The 25,258-nt window shown below is 37.6% G+C and overlaps 1 protein-coding gene across 1 annotated transcript; it reads right to left on the bottom strand.

The window, feature by feature from the left end:
- Window positions 1–624: 624 nt before the first annotated feature.
- On the bottom strand, window positions 625–15,315 carry LOC107046869 (dynein intermediate chain 2, axonemal). Its single transcript, XM_015269589.1, has 8 exons — window positions 15,136–15,315; window positions 14,653–14,814; window positions 12,436–12,694; window positions 11,521–11,934; window positions 11,149–11,341; window positions 3,509–3,791; window positions 2,363–2,563; window positions 625–2,268 (listed from the first exon to the last, which is right to left on the bottom strand). Exons 1-8 carry the CDS (start codon window positions 15,313–15,315, stop codon window positions 2,173–2,175), a joined length of 1,788 nt encoding a protein of 595 aa, XP_015125075.1. The 3' UTR covers window positions 625–2,172.
- Window positions 15,316–25,258: the final 9,943 nt, after the last annotated feature.

Raw genomic sequence — 25,258 nt, 5'->3', positions numbered from 1 at the left:
TTTGTTTAAGGATATCCAAGTACTTTGACTATTTTTCCTCTAGCGAAGTGCTTTTCTACTTTTGTAGTCGAACATCACAGCTTTCATTGGAGCTCCATTTGAGTGTAAGCTGTCCGACATTTTACAATGGTTTTATTATTTGAACTTTGCTGGTCTGAATTTGAATGTCGATATGGAACCGTTAGAAAACATTTTGAAAAACTGAAAAAAATTAAAAAGTTTACGTTTGGAGGAAGATTGATGAAATAATTGAAAAATTACAACGTTTAAAAATTACGAGCATTATTTATAAATAATTTATAAAAAAACCATTTTGCATCATAAAAATCATTTGTTCGAAATCGTAGCAAATTTATTCATATTCAGAATTTTACCAGAAATCGATTTTATGCCTAAAAAATAAGGTTTTTCGAAAGTTTAAACAATTTCAATTACTTATTTACAAACAACGAAGGTTTAAAATAATAATAATTCTATGTAATTGGAATGTAATGTAATTTGTAAATGTAATTTGAATGACGCTGAATATTCATGATTTTTTCCCATTTTTCTCACGCAATTTAATTGACAAATTTGACTATTTAAATTGATGATTACTTCAATTATTACAATTTAAGAGTGATATTAACTAATTGACTACTTAATAATTTAACAGTAATTATAATTTATGGATATGGCTATCCCTGCTCGATGGAATGCATTCTAAAGGGGAAAATAGACATTCATAGCACTATGATAACTTGATGATATCTTGTAACGTAGGGACAAAATAGTTCTGGATAAACTTCCGTTTATGAGAAATATTATCTTCCTGACAAAAGCACCATCTCCTGTGACTGATTCGCCTCTTGAGCCAACAGATATTCATGTTTGAGACTTTTATATTCAAATCAAACAATTTTGTTTACAGTAATTAATTTGCGATTTTTCAATTTGCAATTTTTTTGGTCCAAACAAGATGTTTTTGAGAACCTGTTCGCTTTTCTCTCAGTACATCTACTATAGCAGAGGGACTGGATATCAACAACGATGGGTATTTCCATGATATCGTCAGTCGAGGAGAGACTGCAGTGCGTTTTGAACATATGTTCAAAACGCAGAGGATCGCCTTATTCCACGTACCCAAAAACTATTACAAATCACTCTTTTGATATTTGAATTCTAATCAGTATAAATATCCCGAGACATTGTAATCGAATTATTGCACATGTTAAGTAAATTTTTTCACATAAAAAACAAAAAATACGCTACTTAGAAGTCCAATATCAAAAAAGTATTTCGTGATTGTTCTTCTGCACATTTTTGACAAATTTTAGCGTAAAAAAAGATGCTTATTTCAAAAATCGAATAGACGAGATAATTTTATTAGTCATCTCATTTTAGGCGTCTACACGACTGACAGACAGATCATTTCGTACTATCGATTTTTTTCTGTAAAAATTTTCTGGTTATTCACATTGAGAATAATCCCGATTCCCCTCCTACCTCATCCAAATCCCATCCAATCATTTTCTATGACGTCACAAAGATGTGGAAGGCCATATAACTTCCCTTCTTCAATGTTGACAATTGGTTTCTTTCCACTAATGATCAATTTTTGATACATGGAATAAAGAAGAAACATTGATATCCTCACTTCAATAACCCGTGATATTCCAAACTCACCCGTCTCACCTCAACTTTACATTCCAGTGAAACAGCAGATCTGAAATTTCCTTTAGAAATTCTGCAATAACCGGGAACCGAATGACTTGAATGGAAGGTTTTCGTGAATTACCTAATTATCTAAGAAATTAACTGTTTTGCAGAAGAGGTAATTTCCTACAAAACCCCCAAATGAAAAGTTTAACCAAAGTTACGTAAAAAATGCTATTCTGATGCAAAATGCACTACTGACAATTTTGACTTCGAAAATCAGCGATTTGTACATAAAAATATGAAAAAATTGCGAAGTGAAAGTTGAATCTTTGTTCTTAGTATTGAAATTTATGTGGATTGGAATGTAATTTTTTACGTAATTTCTATCACTTTTTCTAAATGTTGTCCTCCGTGAAAAATTCCTTGAAGATTTCTGCATGATTTGTAATTGAGATAACCAACGATCAATAAAACGATTTGTGAAGATTAGAACCCTTTTAGAACTCCTCTGAAGTATTCTTTACAATCAGATAATTAAACTCCATTTGTTAAATTGGGCGGAGCGATGCCGTTTTGTAGGTGATTATTGTTCACTTCATTCTCATCAATTACTGCTTGTCTCGTTATTTCCTGAGATCAATAATTGTAGAAATAAATTAATTAATTAATTATTAGGAAAATACATAGAGAAGGAAATAAAAGTGAGAGAAACTCGGAAAATTACAGCTTCAATTGCAGATTCGTATTCTTGTTCGCATTGTTTGATCAATGGATCTGTTGGTTTTGGAACTCTCGCAGATTCTCGCCTTGATCTTCCGTCGGGCCCCTCTCCATCAGCGTCAACACGAGTTGCTCGCATTTTCAATCGAATCTCGCGATTCTTCGCTTCTATCACTTTTTCGCGGCGAGTTTCTCTATCTAAAAGCTGAAAAAGATGTCGATTAATTAATTACAATCAATGTAGTAAATCGAGTCCAGCGATCGGTCGACACCACAGAGAAAAATATTCAATAAAAATTACGTATCTTTTCCGTAATTCCGGAGCGCAATGTGGTTGTAGGAAATTTTATGGAACTGTCACGTAATTTTTACCTAAAATCACAGAATTTTTCCAGAGCGTTCCGTAATTTTTACCTGAATCTCCTGTGCAAAATTACGATAACGTCACTTAAATTTTCTGAGTCGATTCGGTAATCGGTAAGCCAACTATGAGTTCCGTAATTTTTACTGAACCTTTCCGTGAATCATTACATTTGTAATATTTTGTAACATTATTATATCCAGTGATAAATGAAGACAACACAGATTAATAAAATAGTTGGCCCGGTTTATTAACTATTTAACAAAGTAAATGATCTGTCTTGCACAAGAGATCCAAAAGAATCGTGCAATATCCAAGTTTCCTAAAAGACAATCGTTACCAAGGGGGTTTCTTCAAATCCGTTCGATGGTAGACAATTGGATCAGAATTCGAACGGGAATACGCAACAATATTATTAGAACTTGCACCTTTCTATTACTATGTTTTTTCAATCTGAATTGAAATTTGAAAATAATAAAATAATTCATAATTTAAATTTTCTATTAACTATTGAGTAAATAATTCTAAATTTCATAAAAGGATTTTTTCGATTAACTGATTGATAGATTATTTCGGAATTTGAATATTCGATTGATGATTAATTTGGTAATTGAAAATTGTTGGGTAATATTACCAGTTAACATAAGCTAAATTTAACTTATTTTGAAATTGAGAATTGTTCCGATCCCTGATCGATTCTCCATAAATCTATATTTCGTGGAATTATTAATTCAATTAAAAAGTTGGATTGATTGATTCTCTCTGTTGTCAAAATATTAGATCCATTACCGCAGTAAGAAGAACCTTGTCGTTTTTTCCATTGACAGTAAGAGCTTCTGAAAATTCCAATAAATATGTAGTTCCATTCTTCCCAGCGACTGCAGCTAAGTGGCCGTGTTCATGAGGTTTTATGCATGTCAGAGCCTCATCGCAGACTTTTATACTCAATGCTGGTGCGTCCTGCTGTACCAATAGATCCCAAACGTCTAGGGTACCATTCATTTTCGTGAGGAAGAATACAGAAAAGCGAGTCGGGCTCCAGACTCCACTCGTCAGCAATTCTCGATGACCCCTTCAACGAAATTTCTTTTTATCCCTAATTTTTTAGACTTAAAGATCAAATTCAATTGGAGAAACTACAAAATAAATGCGGGAAATTAAGTAGAAAATCCCATCTTCGAGACTTAAAGAAGGTTGTAGAGCTATTTAGATGAAGCATTCAACGCTCAACTAATTTGCTAATTGCTTGATCTATACTACAAGTGAATTAATCAATTGAAAAACCATCTAATTTTCCAGTGAATTTATCAAGAATCGGAGATAAGTTCGAAGATTCCGGACATCTAATTCGGCACATCACCAAATTTTTCTAATTCGTCTAATGTGAAAAAATAGTGAATTACAATGAAATCCAAATTCCTTTTTGGAGTACATAAAGATTATTACAGAACAGATGTTTTCTTGGTCCATGATGAAATAGCTATTTTTGTCACAAGACCGAAAAAAACTTTTCTCACGAGTGTGAGGGTTGCAGACCGAGGCGAAGCCGAAGAATGCGATCACGCAAGTGGCGAATACAATTTTTTCTTCACAATGTCCGTAAACGGCGTTTGACGGACACAGAGTCCGTCACAGGGATGCGAAAAAATGACATGACACGTCACTGACCGGTCACATGACACGTCACTGACCGGTCACATGACACGTCAGTGACACGGCCAATCATGACCATTTATAGTCACATGACACAAACGTGATTATTTCCCCCGTGACCGTCACATCCCATATAATTAGTGGCACCGCAGGTGGCGGCAACCAGTTCGAAATTCGAAAATTTCTCATGATTACCTCCATGCATGGATAATCACAATGCGTCAACATGCGTGTCAGTCATATTTCAGTTTAAGAAAGAAAAATCAGTGGTGCGTTTACTGACTAAGTGTCATTTTTCTCACTGAGAATGCTCAAACAGTTGAGATCAATGAATAAAATAAATGATTTCACACGAATTTTTCATCACAATTTTTGATATGATATTCATCAGAAAATTTCACATGATTTGGAAACTAGAGATTCTACGGAAATTTTCACCTGAAAAATTCACTCCACATTAAACATTCTCTGTCTGAACGCCTTCAAGCGATGCGCGTGTTGGCAAGTAAACTGTTGTAGAAGATCACAACTGGGGTAGTTTCAAAACACTTTAGACTCAATTTAAACATTAATTAACTTTTTATTCTGTATTATAAAACGGCTTACAAATCTTTGGCACATGTCGTGCGGCCATCTTAGAAAAAACTAGTGAAAAAGAAAAATGGCGCAATGGCGCATGGAACTAGAAAAACTGATAGAAACAAAATCACTAGATTTCAAGAAACTTCCTGAATCTTTTCCCAACATTCTCCCATCTTGAGTTGATATCAGAAGGAATCAACTCAAAACAAAACCTCTGAAGAATAAATGAAACATTAAACATAATGAAAGAATATACTTTCTCAATCTAATAGTCTTTTGGGTTTTTGAATGACGCGACCGCGTCTAGTCTTGATCTCAATGTTCTCTCTTGTTTGATGCTCAATCAGATGATCAGGATCTTCATGCTCCTTCTCGACGGCAGGCGAACCACTGGACTCATCCGTCTTCATCTTAATTCTTTCCGGTGGAGGAGGCATTTGGTCTGTAATCATGTGGACTGTTTCCACAGGTGAAATCTCCAGAGGGTAAAGTCTCTGAATCGGCCGAATCAAGTAGCCATCCCCTGTCTTAACTTTTACGACTCGTGTCTCACCATCTTTCCCCGGAAACAACTGATCGACACGTCCCAGGGGCCAGTCCAACCTCTTCTTGTTATCATTTCCAACAAAGACTACATCTCCTTCAGCTACAGATAATGGAGACGCCTTTGGGCCTCTTACTCGTGTCAGTTGTCCCAAATACTCCGTTCGAAAACGTTGTCTCAACTCTCGTCGCAAGCGTTGTCTGTACTTGAGTCGTTTATTCAGCGACGTGCTGTCCACTCTATCCAAATCTGGCACTCCACACTCCCTCAAATCTCTCAAAAATACATCAGGAGACAACGGAACCAACTGCTGGGTGTCCTCAGCCAAATAAGTTAGAGGCCGAGCATTGATAACGGCTTCACAATCACAGAGTGTAGTGGAGAGCTCTTCATATGACAAGCAGGCCTTCCCTAGAGTTCTTCTCAACAACTCTTTCACCATACGAACGAGTCTCTCCCACCATCCTCCCCACCAAGCTGCAAGAGGTGGGCTGAACTTCCATTCTATTCGACTCAAAACACCTTGCTCCACAACTTTGTCCCAGTCGAGGTCACGCAGAGCATTACAGGCCCCTACAAAATTCGTACCATTATCACAATAAATGGTAAGTGGCCTTCCTCTTCGTGCTATAAATCGCCTCAGGGCTTCCAGAAAGGCGTCAGTAGACAATGACTTCACCAACTCTAGATGTATTGCACGATAAACTGCACAAGTGAACAATACCACCCAACTCTTCTCACCTTCTGTCAAAAATAGAGGCCCTGCCAGATCAACACCAGTCACCTCAAAAGCAGCAGCATCTCTTACTCTATTCTCTGGCAAAGGTATCGGATTAGATTCGAACCTCTTGGCAGTGAAACGTCGACAAATTACACACCTTCGTATGACTGACTGTACGACTCGTCTACTTGACAGAATCCAAAACTGCTCTCTCAATTTATTCATCACGACATCGATGGATCCATGGTGGAGAGTCAGATGATACAGGTGGATCAGTTTCTTGACTAAAGGATGATGCTGATCAAGGATTATTGGACAACGAAACCCCAGAGAGTCGTCTCTGTATGTCACTGGTGTTTTGAGGCGAAGAAGACCCATTTCATCCTTGTACACTATCATACCTGACAGCCGCTGGTCCCTTTCTCCGTCGAAACACTCCGCTTGTGTTACTCTCAAGGCCACTAGCTCAGCTCTCGTAATCTCCAAAACACTCAAACAGCCCTCGAGTCTTGGATATTTTCTCGGTCTGCAATTGTTAATGAACCGCAACATCCAAGCGAAAAGACGAATTATCTTGGAGTATCTGGAGAAGCGTCTCAAGTACCAATGTGTTTCTCCCTCTCTTTGATCAGTGGAACCCTCAGTAGCCACGAGACACGTAGAACTACTCTCAAGTGTCTTCTGTTGTTTAGTACTCTTGTTGACAGTTTTTCGAATTTCTTTACTGACTTCGGCTTCATCTGCATTTACTGTAGTACTGGGCCACTGCTCAGGAGGAAGACGCAGCCAGTCTGGACCCTTGTGCCAGCCTGAATCAACTAATTGCTTTGCTGTACATCCTCTCGAGGGCAAGTCCGCAGGGTTGAGGGTACCAGGAAGATGTCTCCAAGCCTTTGCCTCTGACAAACGTCGAATCTCCTGAATTCTATTCCACACGAACGTACCCCAGGGTTTATCACGCTGAATCCATGCAAGAACTGTTGAGGAATCTGTCCAATAATGTAACTCTGGTTGTTTATCAGTGAGAGCAGAAACAACTGAATGCATGAGACGTGCTCCCACCGTTGCTCCCAGCAATTCGAGGCGAGGAATAGTTGTTGAACCCTTTGGTGCTACTCTGGATTTAGCGGAAACGAATCGAACGTCAACCTCATCATGTAGTTCCACTCTTGCATATATAACAGCAGCATATGCAGTGTTACTGGCATCCACAAATGCGTGTAGAGAGATTGAGGCTTCAGCTATGTCTGCACCAAGAATCCATCGTGGTATTGTCAATTCCCTCAGGTAGTTGAGCTGCTTTAGCCAAGAGGTAAATGAATCTCTCGTTTTGATGTCAATTTCTGTGTCCCAACCTAATTGTTCATCCCAAAGTTTCTGCAACAATAGTTTAGGATAAATTAACACAGGACATATCATACCTAAGGGATCAAACAGCTTCTGTGCGATGGAGAGGCTTATTCTCTTGGTAATCAACTCTGGTGGCTGTTCCTGGAGGACTGTGTAGACCAGCGACAATGTATTATTCACTCGATTCCATTTCAGACCTAGAACGGAGGACTCTGCTTTCACCCCACTCATACCAGAATGTTCCCAATCCCTCAAGTCAAATTCTCCTGCTTTGAGGGTTTTCGTAGCTACTTCTTGGAAACTCTTGGCACGTTCTAGGGTGTCCACGCTGGTCACACAATTGTCCACGTAGAATGACTGCTTCAGTTGGCCGAGGATCTCTCTGTCACTTTCATTGTCTTCGCTAGCAATAGCTCTATCCAGGTGTAAGTCCAAAGTGGCTCCCAGTATGAATGGACTACTGGACACGCCGAATACAACTCTTCGATGTCGATACACCTGGTATTCAAGTTCATCTGAGGATGCCTTCCACAGGAATCTCAAGTTATCTCGATCCTCAGGACCTATACTGATCTGGAGAAACGCCTTACGGATGTCTGCAATGATCCCAATCCTTCTTTCTCGAAATCTCATCAGTAAATTAGGAATAAGTTCAATGAGATTTGGCCCTAGTTCAAGACAATCATTCAGCGAAGTTCCCAGCTTAGTTTTCGCTGATGCATCAAATACAGGCCGAATTATAGTGGTGCTGCCTTCTTTAATCACGGGTGTGTGAGGAAGATAATAACTGTCTTTCGATACCTCATGGTCAGGAACCCTTTCAATTATGCCTTCTTCGAGCCAGTTGTTGAAAACTTCCTGATAATCTGAGAGAAGGTTGCTGGACTGCAACTTGTTCAGCACATCTGCTAATCTCTTCTCTGCCATGCCCCGATTGTCTGTCAAGGGTGGATGTGTCTCCTTCCAGGGAAGCAGCGTCTCGTAGCGTCCTTCTTCGTTGACAATTGTGGTATCAATGAACTTGTCGAGAACTTCTCTCTGATGCATCTCCTTGGTTTTCTTTTCAACTGGGTCGGTGATACCCAGGACATCTAAACTCCAAAGATCTGACACACTGGCTTCTTGAGTAAACATGGAGATAGTTGACAACACCGAATCACTCTGCCCTGCATTCTGCTGCCTCTTCCCCATGAGTGTCCAACCTAGACGAGTACCAACTGCCGTAAGACTAGACTGGAGATTCAACACATCACCTGTATATAATTTTCCTGCGACATCTGCACCGATAAGCAGCGCAATGGGTAGGGAACCTTCTCCAACGTCGCTCAGTTTCACAGACTTACGACGTAGCTCTTCAACCCATGGGCCATTGCTCACTTTGGGTATGTTGTGACAGATTATTTCTTGATCATAGGCTACAAAATTACAAGCGAAAGTATCATCCATACTCTTCAAACGAACTGTGTAGGTGTTGTGTTGTTGGGGCTGAGTGCGAGAACCACCAAAGAGCGAATGAATCATCGTTTTCTGCTCCAGGACCTCGTATTTCATAGACTCTGCTATTGTGGCTAGAACATAAGAACGATGAGAACCCGTGTCTATAATTGCTCTCACCTCACGTTCTGCCTTTCCATTGACGATCTTGACTTTTAGGGTCTGGAGTAAAACTTCGGGATCTGAAGAGAAGTTTGCGAGGTTAAGCTCTTTCGTCTCGACTTTAGATGTTTCTTCTGCACCACTGCTCTCGGTTCTTTCTCGACACATCAGGAGCACGTGTCTTTTTCCACATCAACCACATGTATCCTTGAGTCTGCATGTCCTGTAGCTGTGATTAGTCTTGAGACACTTGAAGCAGGCATTCTTCTTCTTGGCCAGTTCAGTCCTCTCAGTCAATGTCATTTTCCTAGCTTTCTCGCAAGCTGCACTATCATGACTTCCATCACAGAAAATGCAAACAGCTGATGCAGCGCTTTTGGTGGCAAGGAGACCAGCAGCTGTTGGTATGGATTTAGACTCACTTTTCGATTTCTTCTTGGACTTTGACTCATTATTCTCACTCTGAGTTGACGGAGAGATGCTGAAACCCTTCCTAGCCATGTCGATTCTCTGATCTGCTTCTACCTCAGCTTCCAGGAAGTCCATAAACTTGTTCAATCTCTCTTTCACATCTGGAATCTGCAGTGTGGATGAATGACGTTGCCAAGCACGCAGAAGTTCTTCCGGAAGTGAAGACTCGACTAGTGGATATAACATTGCAGCACACATGTCTGTCGTTACTCCCATGGACTCGAGGGCTCTCAACTGCGTTTTGAGTTGATCGTAGATACTTGACAACTCTTTAATTTCTTTATTGTTCACTGCATTGCTGAGAACGAGCTTCAGAAGTTCTCTTACGTACGTTTCAACTAACAATTCCTTTTTCCCAAAACGATTACGTAAACTGGCAACAGCATCATCATAATTCTCTGGTGTGGGTGGGAAACTTTTAACTAATTCTGCTGCTTTGGATCCCTCCACCATACCTTGGACCAGGTACGTGAATTTCTCTTCTTTGAGAATCGTTTGGTCTTCATGAATTGGTTTAAATAAACTCCACCACTGGAGGTAATTCTTGAGTTCACCATCAAACTTGGGAGGCTGAATTTTCGGCAAATTATAGCGTCTGTTGTGGTGAATAGCCTGTATAACTTGAGGATTGTCTCCCTGAACCACTTGGATGGGTGGGATAACTGGTGGAGGTTCGAGTGCTTGCACTTTGAATTTCACTTCGTGATACTGTTTTTTGTACTCGTCTTGTTTCTCGAACTCCGAGTTCAAGGCGTCGTCTGTAGTTCCTTCGTCTTCTTGCATCTCTTGAATCACTCGCGTTCCACTCTTCGAGCTCACTGGACTTATCTCGAAAGAGGGCGAAAGACGTTCTCACATTGTCGAGGTTAGGTTGTTCTGCTTGTACCTCTTCGAGTATGGAGGTGTAGATGCGTGTGAACGACTGGCGAACGGCCTTGCGCAGCTTCTTAAACTTTTGCAGTTCTGTGACCATTTTATCTGAAATGTCCTGTCACGCTCGCCAAAATGTTGTAGAAGGTCACAACTGGGGTAGTTTTAAAACACTTTAGACTCAATTTAAACATTAATTAACTTTTTATTCTGTATTATTAAACGGCTTACAAATCTTTGGCACATGTCGTGCGGCCATCTTAGAAAAAACTAGTGAAAAAGAAAAATGGCGCAATGGCGCGTGGAACTAGAAAAACTGATAAAAACAAAATCACTAGATTTCAAGAAACTTCCTGAATCTTTTCCCAACATAAACCCTTGCACTGAAATTCGGTGCAATTTGAAAATTTGTAACAGAAAATTTCATGACGGTCACATTACATCTAACTAGTTGATTTGCATATGTGAGTCGACAGTGTGATCCAAATTATGACATGAAAAAACGTGATGTCATTTCGCATCCCTGGTCCGTCAGTGTGATGAAACTACTTGCAATGTAATCTGTAAATATTTTTCATTCGACCTAGTCTCCTGTTCTGTTCTTTGATCAAAAAGAATATTGAGTTTTTGGTAAATAATTACGGTGTCCAGGCGATACAGGCTTCCCGACAATCCTCAGACCACACTCGAGCTGTCCAGTCTCCAACAGTCAGAAAATTCTTAACAAACGTGGGATTTCTCTCTACACTAATTACCGGGCCATACTGTGCTCTAAATCTCGTTGCTATTTTTTCTCCTGGTGTTTTTCCCTTTCTGTTACCCGAGATCACCATTCCTTCAGGGTCCAAAAGAGAAAAATAACAGAAAATCGTATGAACAATTACTGGGTGTCTTAAAATCAATGAATTCGATAATTGAATGAATAGAATTAATTTCATGGGAGACTTTATCAAGTGAACTTGATAATAAAGAGGAAGAAAATTAGTTGGAAAGTTGATGAAATGGAAATTTCACCATTTTCTAAACCACACATGAAGCGAGTTCCAATAGATGATTCAAACTGCAGAGCTGAAATTCCTGTTGCACGATCTATGTTTTGCTCCTCAGGTTTCACTAAATCAATTACTAGTGATTCTATTGGTGCTTGAAGCTTCCTAGTGTCCCACCACTTGATCTGACCGTCTCTGGATGCACTGAAAAATTCCGTTCCAGTTTTGGAATTTATCCAGAGAGCTTTATCACATGGGTCCCTGTGGCTGTTCTCTACAAGACTCATCTCCACGGGTTCAGTGCCTCTTCTGATGTCCCAACTTGCTACTTGCCCTGACATCAGACCACTCACAAGGATGTTACTGTCCTTGGGACTATAATCCATTGTAACGACTGGGAATGAAGGTTTTAGAGTCAAGAATGGAGTGTTTGGATTATCTGAAATTGTAGCGATAGTTGTTAATAATAGGGTCATGATAAAGTAGTAATCAATACTAATTTATTGGCAAATTGCGAGAAAAATGATTCTTGGAATCATATGGAAAAACCTAAATGTATATTTCTTATTACGAAATCGTCTTTTACGCGTTCTTAAACGTATTTTACGGTTGAAGTTAAAGCGTAAATTATGCTTAAAATCGCCGTACATTACGATTACAGAAAGGTACTTAACGATTTCGTATTCATAAATTCCGATAATTTTTTCCGACCAACAGAGTGTCAATGAAATGTTCCATAAAAAATATTCGATAGTGATAGCCGATGTTCAATTTTTTTACTTGAGTTTTTCCAAGAGGGAAAAAAATGCAGAAAAAAAATTTGGAAAATTCAGAGCGGAAGCAAGAAAGTATAAAAAATAAAATAAACTCATATAACTTTTTTCTGCTTCATCACAATTATCCAAATGATCTCATCATCCAATAGAATAAGGATCCTCACCAATATCCCAAATGTATGAATTACAGCTAAAAATCTTCGATTTTTTAAACTCAGTATCACAATAACTAACTGCCAATCGATTTCCCTGATCCGGCGACCAAGAAAGGTGTGTAATCGGCCTCTTCAACGGCACAATGTCTCGGTAAACATTGACAGTTCTGGAAAACGTTCTTTGAATCAGCGGTGCCACTTCCTCGTCTTGAAAGTACTGCTCATAGATGTTACAAGCGTTGTTCTGAAGAATGGTGTGTTCCATGGGCTTGAAGTTACCATTTTAATGCCATTAAAAAAATTGTTGAAGACCCACGATATGTATGGCCATCCACATGAAAAAGACCCGTTTCTTCATTTTACTCCTTATCGGTATGAAATTATGTATACCCTGATACTTTTGACAATATACCACATTTAGGGATATCCAAGTATTTTGGCTATTCTTTCTCTAGTGAAATACTTTTCTACTTCTATAGTCGAACATCAGAGCTTTCCTTTGAGCCCCAGTTGACCCTAAGTTTCCGGACATTTTACAATGATTATATTATCTAAACTTAACAGGTTTGAATTTGAATCTCGATATAGAACCGTTTTCGAGTTTGGGAAGTATGTAATACCAATTCCCAGACGAGAAATCGTGAGAAGCAGTACAGAAAAATATACTTTCGGGGGCAGATGGATGAAATAATGTAAAAATTGTAATTTTTGGAAATTACAAGCATTTTCTGTAAGTAATCTATAAACAATCAATATTCCACCGTAAAAATCATTTGTTCGCAATTGTAACAAATTTATTCATATTCCAAATTTTACCAGAAATCGATTTCATTCCTAAAAAAATAAGGTTTCCGATATTTTAAACAATTTCAACTATTTATTTATAAACAACGAATGTTTAAAAAAAATAATAATTCAGTGCAAAGATAAAGAAAATAATTCTGTGTGTATAATTTGAATGAAGCTGAATATTCATAATTTTTTTTCAAATTTTTCTCACGCAATTAAATTGACAAAAATGATGATTGGAAATGGTTGAATCTATAGTGTGGTCTGTGCTAAACTGTAAAAGATACTTGGATATCCTTAATATTCTCTCAAATAAGTATTCTCAACAGAAAAAAAGTGAATATTTAGGAAATTGTAGTATTAACGCTTCGAGTGTGGAGGATTAAATATTCCCGTGTTCAAATCAACCCTTTTTGTGAGTTCGGTTTACCCTCGGTGCGGAGTTGAATTCTTATACGAAGTTCATTTTCATTTTTCACATTCGACCGTGTTAATTACCATGGTTATACCAGTTCGATGTCAATTTTTACATTGATATTTTTGAAATTGGTCGTCATTTTTAAGATCGCGTCATATTACCAAAAAATCACGGTCTGAATTTTCTAACATAAATACAAATGATGGTCACAAATAATTTGCAAGCAAATTGCTATCAAACCGTGCATATAGATGCATAATGACGATCACAAATTTCTAATTTATGTAAGAAATTCTGGGAATTCCTTAGGCGATCCATAAATCATCGAGAACTTCGGATTAAGCATGAGTCAGACAACGACCCAGAGCCTTTTAATTTTAATAAATTTTGGACAGAAAAAATTATCGTGTTAGTGACCGTCCGGTCGCTTCCACGATGCGTTCATATTGAGGAAAAATTATTGTTACTCCGGATAGTATTTACGTGTTATGCGTTAGGAGTTTTGATAAAGTTAACTATCGGAAACCTAGAAATTGTCGTTGTTTGGGTCAAAATATTATCGAGCTACGCGATTATTGATGGGAATCCTCCCTTGAATTTAATCTTCGGGGAAATGTGGAGGCCCAGTTGAAATGCTGGCGCTCAGTATATGAGTGTCACGAATAAAGCAAATCATGTTACCTGCATACATGAAAAATAACCGTAATTTTCATTTCAAAATGCGTAATAGCATAATACGAAATGAATGGAAGTAAAAATTGATAAAGAAAATATAAAGTTCTATCTATATAGATGAAAAATGATTCATTTATTCTTGTAAAATTCTGACGGTCATAGCGGGGGGGGCAAATTCTGCCATCATAGCCATCATAAATGTCTCGTCATGTGACAGTCAATAACGGATCATGTGACCCATTTGCATCTCTATTTTTTATGTGGACTCAAAATCGAAATTTAAGTGAGACGTTTTCGTGGGGACGGCTACATATTTGTGTTCTGTGGAGATTGAGGCTAATTACTGGGAGTAATTGCAACATTGTGTGGATGTACAGTTCGTCCTTCTCAACCTTTCGCCGATAACGAACTGTTTGCTCTAAATCATGCATGTTGATATCCTTGGGCCATCCGCCTTCAACATGATACTGTCCGGATTCTTTAAATGTAGCAGTTGTCGTATTTACCTAATTAATGAATCAATAATGCAGCGAATCGTATATCAGAAAATTTAGGAGAAAACCTAGTATTCGCTAAAAAAAAACTCTACTGCTTTTCCATTGAGTTTTTCCATACGTGATAAACTAAAAACGTCATTCATCTCAATAGATAATTGTTGAATCATATTAATAATAGACGATGCAACAAAAAATCATCATAATAATATTACATGAAAAGTTTTGTGACAATTTCCTTCGCAATCACTCGTTTTGAGAATAATCAACTAATTAATATAGAAAATAGAAATTAGATGAATAAAAATTCCATCTTTGACCTGATTGAAGTACCTCGTGTGCAGCAAACTTCCTACTGAACTGTGTCTCCTGCGTCACAGGATCAAGCCTTATGTAATCTTTCATGAAACTCGGTTCACTCTTAACATCCACCTCAATCTTATCATGCTCAGAAAAATTACACCATTTACCAAACTGCGAACGGTGTTTGGTGTACACATACTCAATATCCATTTTTTATTATTTTTTATTTAACTGTATTTTATATATTTTGTACTGAAAGAATTTCAACTGTAAACAGAAGTGATGGAGTCGTTGAATCAATTTCGATGCCAATGGCAACGGTTCAACAAAGCAGTCCATCTGTGTCAAGACGGTCTAGGAGTGAGAAATGGCTCAAAAGAAAGTTTGATAGAGATCAGTTTCGAAGCTGTCAGTTTGCCTAGATTCCATGATTTACTCCCTGAAGGATCCTTTATCTCACTGATGGTTCAACCATTTTAATCGAAGACACGCATGACCTATAAGCCGGGATAACGTGTTGAATATACCCATACCGATCAGAGAGAAGTTCAATCATTCATTCATTCTTCAATCATCATTCAAGCAATCATTCATTCTTTTAGTTTCCGTACGATCGTTTGTGACTTCTTTCATTATCCGAATCTTTGAAAAAGATGTCACTTTCGATTGACAGATGTTAATATTGCCAGAATCAAGGACGTATCAATTGACAGTTTGCATTTCTATATGAATTTGCGTCTTCCAAAAATGAAAAAATTCTTGTTTTTCTTCGATCGTTCAAATAAATACTTTTTGAAGATTTAATATCTCATATTTTTTTCTGAGCAATGTGGTCCATTTGGAAACCCCTGCAAGAGTTTTTATTTATTTATTTATTTTGCAAACATGTGAATTTTCTAATCTTTTTTAATTTTTTTGAAAAGAAGTATCCCAAGACGCAATTCACATTTTTCTCCTACATAATATTTATTCTATATAATATATAATATTTGCGTTGAATTTTTTCGAAAAAGAAGAAAAAATTTTGATTTTTAAAAAATGTGCCAGTGTTTTTTTGCCAAACAAAGTTATGCAAATCATTGATTTCCATTCCATGAAATTTTTGGACGTCATTGGAAATCACAAATAAAAATGTTGGAAATCAATTAAATCAGTAATGGAAATCATGGAAATCATTTTATAAATCGATTCCATTTGGAAATTCAGTAGCAAAGTGGTCAAACGGTTTAAATCGACTTGAATCGTTTGACCACTTCGCTACTGTATTATTGTGTCACTCAAAATCGCAGTTACAGACCCCTCGCTCCTCGCACTGCAAGTTTTATCTGCTGAAAACTTTGTTTTTCAGGATTCATTAGATTTCACAGAATGAAACTAGGTTTCTTTGTCGATTATCTGAATGAAATTATGGAAAAATTAATTCTTTCCGGTTTATTAATTTTACAAGTACTTAAAACAATTATTTTTACATGGTTTGCAAAAACTAAAAAAAAAATAATAAACTAAAAAAATTAACATCCCATAATCTATTTGAGATAATGAAAAAAAAATAGTTTTATTCTATGGAATCTACTCGACGCTAAAGAAAACGTTAAAATCGGATGAACATTGTGGTGCGAGGATAATTTCGAAGCCGAAAATATGGAAAACAACGTCCTCGCGATGAGTCTAGAAATTTTCAAATTTTTTTAGGCTCTTCATGATATATCAAGTCCCTCAATTGCTATTTTCATCAACCGCAAACTTTCAATCGGTGCTCGCTTGAATTATTTGGAGGAGAATTCAAGAAGAGGAAATTATTATGATTTCAAATTTTCAATTATTCGGAAGCAACCATTTCAATTAATTAAAATATTTAATTATAACTGGATAGGATTCTTCAATTGTCCCACAAGTCCCAATCAATTTCAAGGCGCCTAAATGTCTAGGCAGACTGCGCATGTCGGAAAACTAGATCTGTGGAATTAGCTGTGATTATTTGGATCGGGGTGTATTTCAATAAATATGCCTTGCATTTATGTGATTTTGCAATGATTATTCACTCAGAATATGCATAATTACAAATCCATAACTATTCCTAATTCATTCCCAGGCCATATTCAAGAACAAAAAGTTGATAAGTATCAAGCCAGCGTTTATGCATCCGTTGCAACAAGGAATGCATATTGACGCTCAACTGCGCGTCATTTTCCACGTGACATAACAGTGGGTTGGGTAGGGTCATCCCAAAGTAAAATTTCAAGTTAGTATGACGGCTAAGACACTCAAAATTCCCTATGGCCCAATATGTTATGTCCTACCGAAGTAACTAGGAGGACAGTAGCGCCAATGAAATTTAGAGCGCCAATTTTTGACTGTAGATTCGTTTGCCGCCAAAGCTCTGATGAGCACTCCATCGAAGTCCAATTGTTTAATCCCAGAATATTTGGTTGGAAGGGTTGAATTGTGAAATAAATTCAACACAAGTGCTTAAGAGAGCACACAAACACTTTTATTCAAAATACTTCAACTTCAGACNGTCTAATTTTTGAACAGACTTATTGATCTATTTATAGTAGGCTATAATCTTATAGTTTACTTCCTCAAGAAGGAACGTATATAATTATTTACATCTTTATAATTCTAGACCTTAATTGATTATTTCTTCGGTAAAAATGCTGGTTTCAACTTGTTTATGTGAACAGTTTTTGTTCGATAGTCCGTCAGTTTTATCACTGCATTTTCGTTATTCGTCACCTTTTGTATCTCATAAGGTCCTAAATAATTAGCATCTAATTTACTTGTTTTAGCATCATTAATTAAAAATACCCAATCACCTGGCTGGAAATGTCTCTGGTTCACAGCCCTGTCATAATATAATTTAGATCTAAATTTTGCTAAATCAACATGATCTGCTGCGCTTAATTGTGTTTTACGTAATTTATCAACTAAATCGCCTAGATAATCTGTATATACAGGTACACTACTTTCTCTTACAAAGCTAGAGGGGATGCGTGCTAATCTACCGAAAATTAATTCATGAGGGGTAAACCCTGTTGACTCATGAACTGATGTATTATAAGAAAACATCGCGTACTTTATCCAAGTGTCCCAGTCTCTGTCAGAGTTAATAAAATTCTTCAGATATTCAACTAAAACCAAGTGACTTCTCTCGAGGGACCCGTTTGTTTGAGGATGGAAAGCTGTAGTTTTTAACTGTTGAATTTTGAATAGTTTTGCTAAGTGTTTCATGACTTCACCAATGAAATTAGATCCTTGATCGGTTAAAATTGCCTCAGGACAACCAAAAACACAAATAAAATTTTCAGTGAATGCTTTTGCTATGTCAATTGCTTTTGTTTCCGCTAATGGAACTGCTAGTGAATATTTAGTTAAATTATCTTGAATAGTCAAAATATATCTGTTGCCTGTGCTAGTAATGGGTAATGGTCCTACAATATCAAGTGCAATTTTCTCGAATGCTGTTTGTGGGGTATCTGTCACGATCATTGGTTGTCTAGTTTTCACTCTAACCAATTTATTCCTCTGACAGGTGACACAATGTTTGATAAAGTTTTGGATTTGTGATTTCATATTTTCCCAGAAATATAATCGACGAATTCTGTCATAAGTTTTCACAACACCCTTGTGTCCACCTACTGCAGATTCATGCATTTCTTTTATAATCCTCTCACGTTTATCGATCTCAGGGATTTCCGTTTGATTAAGGCAAATCGTTACATGATAACCTTGGGGAAAAGTCCTTTCTAAATACATTTTCACATTACCCCAGGGCAGTTTATCAAGCCCGCCTCCAGTTGTCGCGATCCTTATAGTTCTCACGTCGAAATAATCCATTGTTTCTTTCAATTTGGAAATACCGAGATTTATATTGCTCAAAATTGTTTTATCTTCGACTGACTCTTTAATGATGACGAGAAAAACATGGAAATTTCCATGTTTGAAGACTACTACATCGCCAATTTCTGGTTTCTCTTTGGGGAATTGATTTTCATTAATAAAACTTCTAGCTAGAAGCTCTTGAAAAATTGGGGTTCTCATTTTAAAATCAGCAGAAATGAAAGTTCCAATGTTATCTTTCTTCATGAAAACTCCATCTCTAGTTTCGCTGAAAACAACAAACGGAATGCGTTTCTTCACTCTTTTTCCGTGTTTAACTACTTTAGTTATTTCAGGCGTATTAGTTTCTTCTTCATCTGAAGAACTAACTTGATCATCATAATCACTGATGTCGTCGAGAAATTCTTCATCTAGGACTTGAATAGAAGGGGGTATTTCTTCTGAATCAGAATTAAAAATACGTCTGGTATTTTCCATATGTAATACTGGGCATTCCTCACAAACACGACTATCTTCGTTGGGACTATTTTTACTACTTCTTACTAAATTTTTAGATAAACTCTGATTTATTCGACTTCCATTGGATAACTCGAGTGTTAGTATATCTCTCTGTTTTTCTATTATCTGTCTTAATTCATTTGGGTCATGCGTGCACGTCTTACAGTCATAACTCTCATCACTGGGCATGCCTCCGCTCCATGCCTCCGGGCCCGGAAAAACTACCACCTTCATCTCATTCTCACAACTCATTGATTCACTAGGAAAGGGTGAGCACTCCTCTAGGTCAGTGGTATCACCCGCAGACAGTACTGTGTCCGTTCGACCAACATCTTCCTGTTCTACAGGGTCCCCATAACCCTGAGTCTGAGTTTCTTCCCTTTCACTAGCAAACTGTTCATCACGCTCAATGAACTGCTCATCACACTCGATGAGCCACTCATCACTCTCGATGAGGTTTTTTGAATTTTGAATCTCTCTATTTTTACTCTGATAATCTGTCACTACATTCCTATTCATTGAGGAAATCGTCTGGAAGTGAACTGATTCTTTTTCAACAATTAAACTCTCAGTTAACTTAATATTCGCTATCGATAAATCTGACAAGTCCACAGGATTTCGTGAGAGTGCATCAGCATTGCAATTCAGTCGTCCTGGCTTGTAGATTACTTCATATTGGTACTCTCGCAATAATAATACCCAACGAAGCAGCCGCGATGCCGGATCTTTAATTTTATGAGCCCATACTAAAGGTCTGTGATCTGTCACAAGTTGGAATTTTGTTCCATATAAATAGGGCCGAAAATGCTTTACAGCAAAGACAATTGCGTATAACTCCTTTTCAATAACCGAATAATTAAGTTCGGCTCCTCTTAATAATTTCGAGGCATAGGAAACAGGTAAATCTTTACCAATTTCGCCCTGGCTGAGAACTGCGCCAAGGGCATAATGGGACGCATCTGTCGTAACAATAAAAATTCTTTTGAAATCAGGAAATTGGAGTATTGGCTTTTTACACAAGAGATCGCACAAGTGTTCAAAAGCATTTTGACATTCAGTACTCCATGTGAAAACTTGATTTTTCTTCAATAATTGGGTCAATGGACGAGAGATTTTCGCGAGATTTGGAATAAACCGTCGATAATAACCAATCAGACCCAAGAATTCTTTAATATTCTTGGCTGTTTTGGGGACTGGGAACTGTTTAACGGATTTTATTTTTTCTGGATCAGGGGTCACTCCTTTGTCACTGACGATGTGCCCTAGATAGGTAACACTTGTCTGCAAAAATCGACATTTATCAATCTGTAAAGTCAATCGACTTGTACGAAGTTTTCCTAATAACTTCATGAGTTTTCTCTCATGATCTTCCAAGGATGATGCATAGATAACTATGTCATCAAGATACACGAACAGGTCAACACCTTGGAGACCAGTTAATACCTGATCCATCAGACGTTGAAACGTCGCTGGTGCATTCTTTAGACCAAAAGGCATTCTGGTATAATGGTAATGACCATTAGGGGTGGAGAAAGCTGTTTTAATTTTATCTTTCTCGTCCATGGGGATTTGGTGGAACCCAGAGGCGAGGTCAAGGACTGAAAAGTACCTTGCACCTCCCAGCTGGTCCAGAATATCAATAATATTGGGAAGAGGATACGCATCAGAGATTGTCTTTTCGTTAAGATTACGAAAATCAATCACCATACGCCACCTCTTATTTCCCGCTGAATCAGCCTTTTTGGGAACTATCCAAATCGGAGAATTATATGGAGAAGATGAGGGTTCAATGACATTCGACGCAAATAACTCTTTAATCTGTTTTTGGATTTCTTCCTTATGAATTTGGGGAAACCGATACTGCTTTGTGGAAATTGGAATTTCATCTATTGTTGGAATTTTGTGAGTCATTACATTCGTTCCCTGTAAACGGTCACCTGGAAGCTGGACTTGATAGGGGAATTTCGCGAATATTCTAAGAATACTATTTTTTTCTTCAGTATTGAGGTTTTCTAGATGAAGACTATTCGCGAGTCTTTCCATTCGTTTTTCAATGGATTCTGTCTCGATCGAGTAACATGTCTTGATTGGTTTTTCTGAACAATTTTCAATTTCGTCAATATATTGCGCTGGAATGTTGAGCTCTCGTTCCTCCTCGTTGCAATTAATTATATAAATCCACATAATTCCTTTATTATTTGTAACTAGAGCCTCTCCTCCATATAAATTTTCCCCCAAATTTAATCTAGGCAAGTACCCTTTTTTTACTTCAGTATTCAAAACCTTGATTCCCACCTTTTTCTTGCAACGAGCAGGAACTGTTACTCTAGTTTGCATTAGTGGAATAGAAATTCCTTTATCATCGATTCGCAAACTACTATCAGAGAAGCAAAGCGTTGCTCTCTCATCTCGTAAAAATTGCGCACCTAATATACCGTCATATTTGATGGGGAAATCTGCACGAATAATTTGGAAATTGCATTTAATGGAATCAAACGTGATCTGAGCCTCACCAATTGTTTCATCTGACCCTGGGGTGATTCCTCTCAATACGAAACGTTTGTCTCTATTAATTTTAATACCTGGTTTTAATGCACTTTCTTTCAACAAATTAATATCGGCCCCAGAGTCGACAAGGAGTCAGTTTTTCATATTCAATAAATCATCACTGGTGATAGTCACACATGGGAGCGTCGTTTGCTCTGCTTGATTAAAATTAATTGATGCTTTTTGAGGAGGATTCGGTGAACTTGATTGGAAATTTTGTGCATTTGCATTACTAGAATTACCGCGACGACAATTACGTGTTGAATGCCCCGTCATCTTGCAATTAACACAATATCCCGGCTGAAACTTGCTGCGACATTGGTTCATCATGTGACCCAGTTTCCCACACGCGTAACAAATTCTCTGATTCTTAAATGAATTATCTGAATTCTGAGATTGAGTCTGCATAACATTGACTCTAGCAGGAATGTGTTTCTGTGACCGATTCTGCAGATTATACGGACCGTGATTTTTGAAATGACGATTGTGATAATTTTGTGAATTGTTTGGAATAGCATGATTCGACTGATTTTGTGAGTCGTGTGAAATTTTGGGTTGTTCATGCTTGAAGAGATCGTTGCGTTGTTCAATCTCTTTTTGTTTTTCAATTGCAACTTTTACTGCTGCCTCAAAGTTTACCGGTTTTTCATTTGAAACGTGTGAACTCAATTCACCCCTCAAACCGCGAATAAAACTATCCCGAGCTCCCTCCTGTGTTGTAGCTAAAACCCCGACTGCAACGTCCACTGGATACTTCTCTTGAACTAATTCTGTGATACCCTGAATCAAAACATTGATCCTTGCCACGTAATCAATAATTTTTTCATTAGATTTCTGATGAACATTTGCAAGTAGCCCTTGCCACTGAGATAATGTCTGGCGGGGTGCGAAAGCTTGTTTCAAATTAGCAAAAATACCATCAAGGGTCAAAGTAGCCTGATTCGCGATATATTGACTGGCTTTTCCCGAAATTTTTGATTTTATCAATTGTGTGAAATAAATTTGGTGAGACGCAGGTGCAAGCGAGACTGCTTGTTTGCACAAATCGATAAAATTGTTTACTGGGATGTTCTCTCCATTGAAATTTGGGATAAGATTTGAAATATCTCTTATAGACACTGAAGGCATAGATTCTTGGACGCTCAAACCCATTTGATTTACTAATCCTGATCCCGATGACATACTACTCGTATTATCACTCACATTATCGTTAACTGGATTTAATAAGTCTCTAACATTGTTTGCAGGTGCAGATTCCCCCTTTCTAGACGCTCTTCTATTTCCTCCTCTAGTGGGTGGCATGTTTATTTATTTTAAATATTTCTCAAAATACTAATTATTGCAAAATATACTAAATTTAATGCTTCTCTCTTCTTGAAATCAAAATAATTAACTATAATTTATTGTGCTCTCTAAAAAGGGCTGGACAAGGCTGCGGCCTCTAATCAGGTGTATTCCTTTACTATTCAGTAAAACCGCAGAAAACCTGAACAATACCCTGAGATGTCCATCCTCAAATAATAATACTTATTACTAGACTTACAACTTTTCTTTATTACAGTTAATCCAATTTGTTCTTTTGGTTCACTCGATTTTCACTTCAATTCACTATTAATTGCCCTTAATTTTCATTATTTCACTGCACTTTATCAGCTCGAAGGAACTGCGTTGACTCCTCCACTGCAATTGCCGGAACTCTGCTTGGCTCGACTCCTCGGTCTCGAAGTGGGCAGGAAAATTATTTTGAATTTCAAAAATTCAAAATTGTGATTCGATGGATGCGGCAATCCCACCGCTGTCACCAATTGTTATGTCCTACCGAAGTAACTAGGAGGACAGTAGCGCCAATGAAATTTAGAGCGCCAATTTTTGACTGTAGATTCGTTTGCCGCCAAAGCTCTGATGAGCACTCCATCGAAGTCCAATTGTTTAATCCCAGAATATTTGGTTGGAAGGGTTGAATTGTGAAATAAATTCAACACAAGTGCTTAAGAGAGCACACAAACACTTTTATTCAAAATACTTCAACTTCAGACTTTAAACTTTGCACTACAAAAAAAATGAATTTAATAAACTCTAGAAAAACTCTACTGAAAAACTATTTGAAGAGAGAAGCTGGAAGCTGAAGGCTTCACCACCAATTTCCACGATGGAACTGACTTAAACTTAAATTTAACTCCAAGGGTTGGGTCCGCAACCCCACCGGACCAAAAGTTGCGCGCGCAATCCTGGCCCAGGGGAGAGGGAAAAGTGAAACTCAAGGAAAAGCGGGGAAATGAAAAAAAAGGGGAAGAAGGGGAGCGTGTGACGTCGTGAAACTTCGTCGCGAAGGGTCTCAGGCCCTCAGCCTAGCGAAACAATGAACAATGGAGAGCCCACACGTGTTAGTCACGTGAAACAGAGAACCTTTCGAAATAACCAGAACTGAGATTTTACGACATGGGACCGTAACCGTTAAATTTATTTTCTTCTCTAAATTTGGATTTTCGAGGAAAGTGTTTACTCAACGAGAATTTGGAGGGTTGTAAATTATAAGAGCAAAACTCAAGTATTTGACATTTACTATTTCCGTAACGGTTTTTCTCACGCTTGCGATGCTGTTTTTCGTTCTCTTTGTCCATTGTATTCCAGACTTTCTTTATTCTTCTATTTCTGGTATATTTTTAATTTTCTGAACTATTTAAATTATTTTCCAACAATAATTTGAATCTCGCGGACTATTATGGCCGATTAATAGCGCCATCTATAAATTTCAACGTCAAGACATCACAAATAGACGGAGGGATGGGTGCAACTGGACACAGTCAACTGAACACATGTGCAACTGACCACAGATCTGGTAAATTCGGCAACTGAACACACACGTAAATACAAGAGGGTGAAACATAGTGATATTGTCAAATTAGTCTTCCCTATCGACGAAGTCAGTTGATGATATACATGGGAGATGGCGCTGATAGGTTTAAAACGGAGGAATGAGAATTACTTGTATATAGTGTGAGCTAACTTTGGGAGATGACGAAGAACTATTGCAGGAGCATCAATAATCAGAATATTAATATGTCAAGTATCGTAAGAACATCGTCAATCAATCGAACAAGAGTGAGGTGGTCATTCGCNCAGGAGCATCAATAATCAGAATATTAATATGTCAAGTATCGTAAGAACATCGTCAATCAATCGAACAAGAGTGAGGTGGTCATTCGCTAAGGTATAACTAAACAAAGTATTGTCCAAGTCTCGTAATAAAATCGAATAAAAATAATTC

The sequence above is a fragment of the Diachasma alloeum genome, unplaced genomic scaffold, assembly GCF_001412515.2.
Source record: "Diachasma alloeum isolate Michigan unplaced genomic scaffold, Dall2.0 Dall_scaffold_02639, whole genome shotgun sequence".
Classification (NCBI taxonomy): domain Eukaryota; kingdom Metazoa; phylum Arthropoda; class Insecta; order Hymenoptera; family Braconidae; genus Diachasma; species Diachasma alloeum.
The sequence above is the reverse complement of the archived record's forward strand: the minus strand, read 5'-3'. Positions and strand labels throughout refer to the sequence as shown.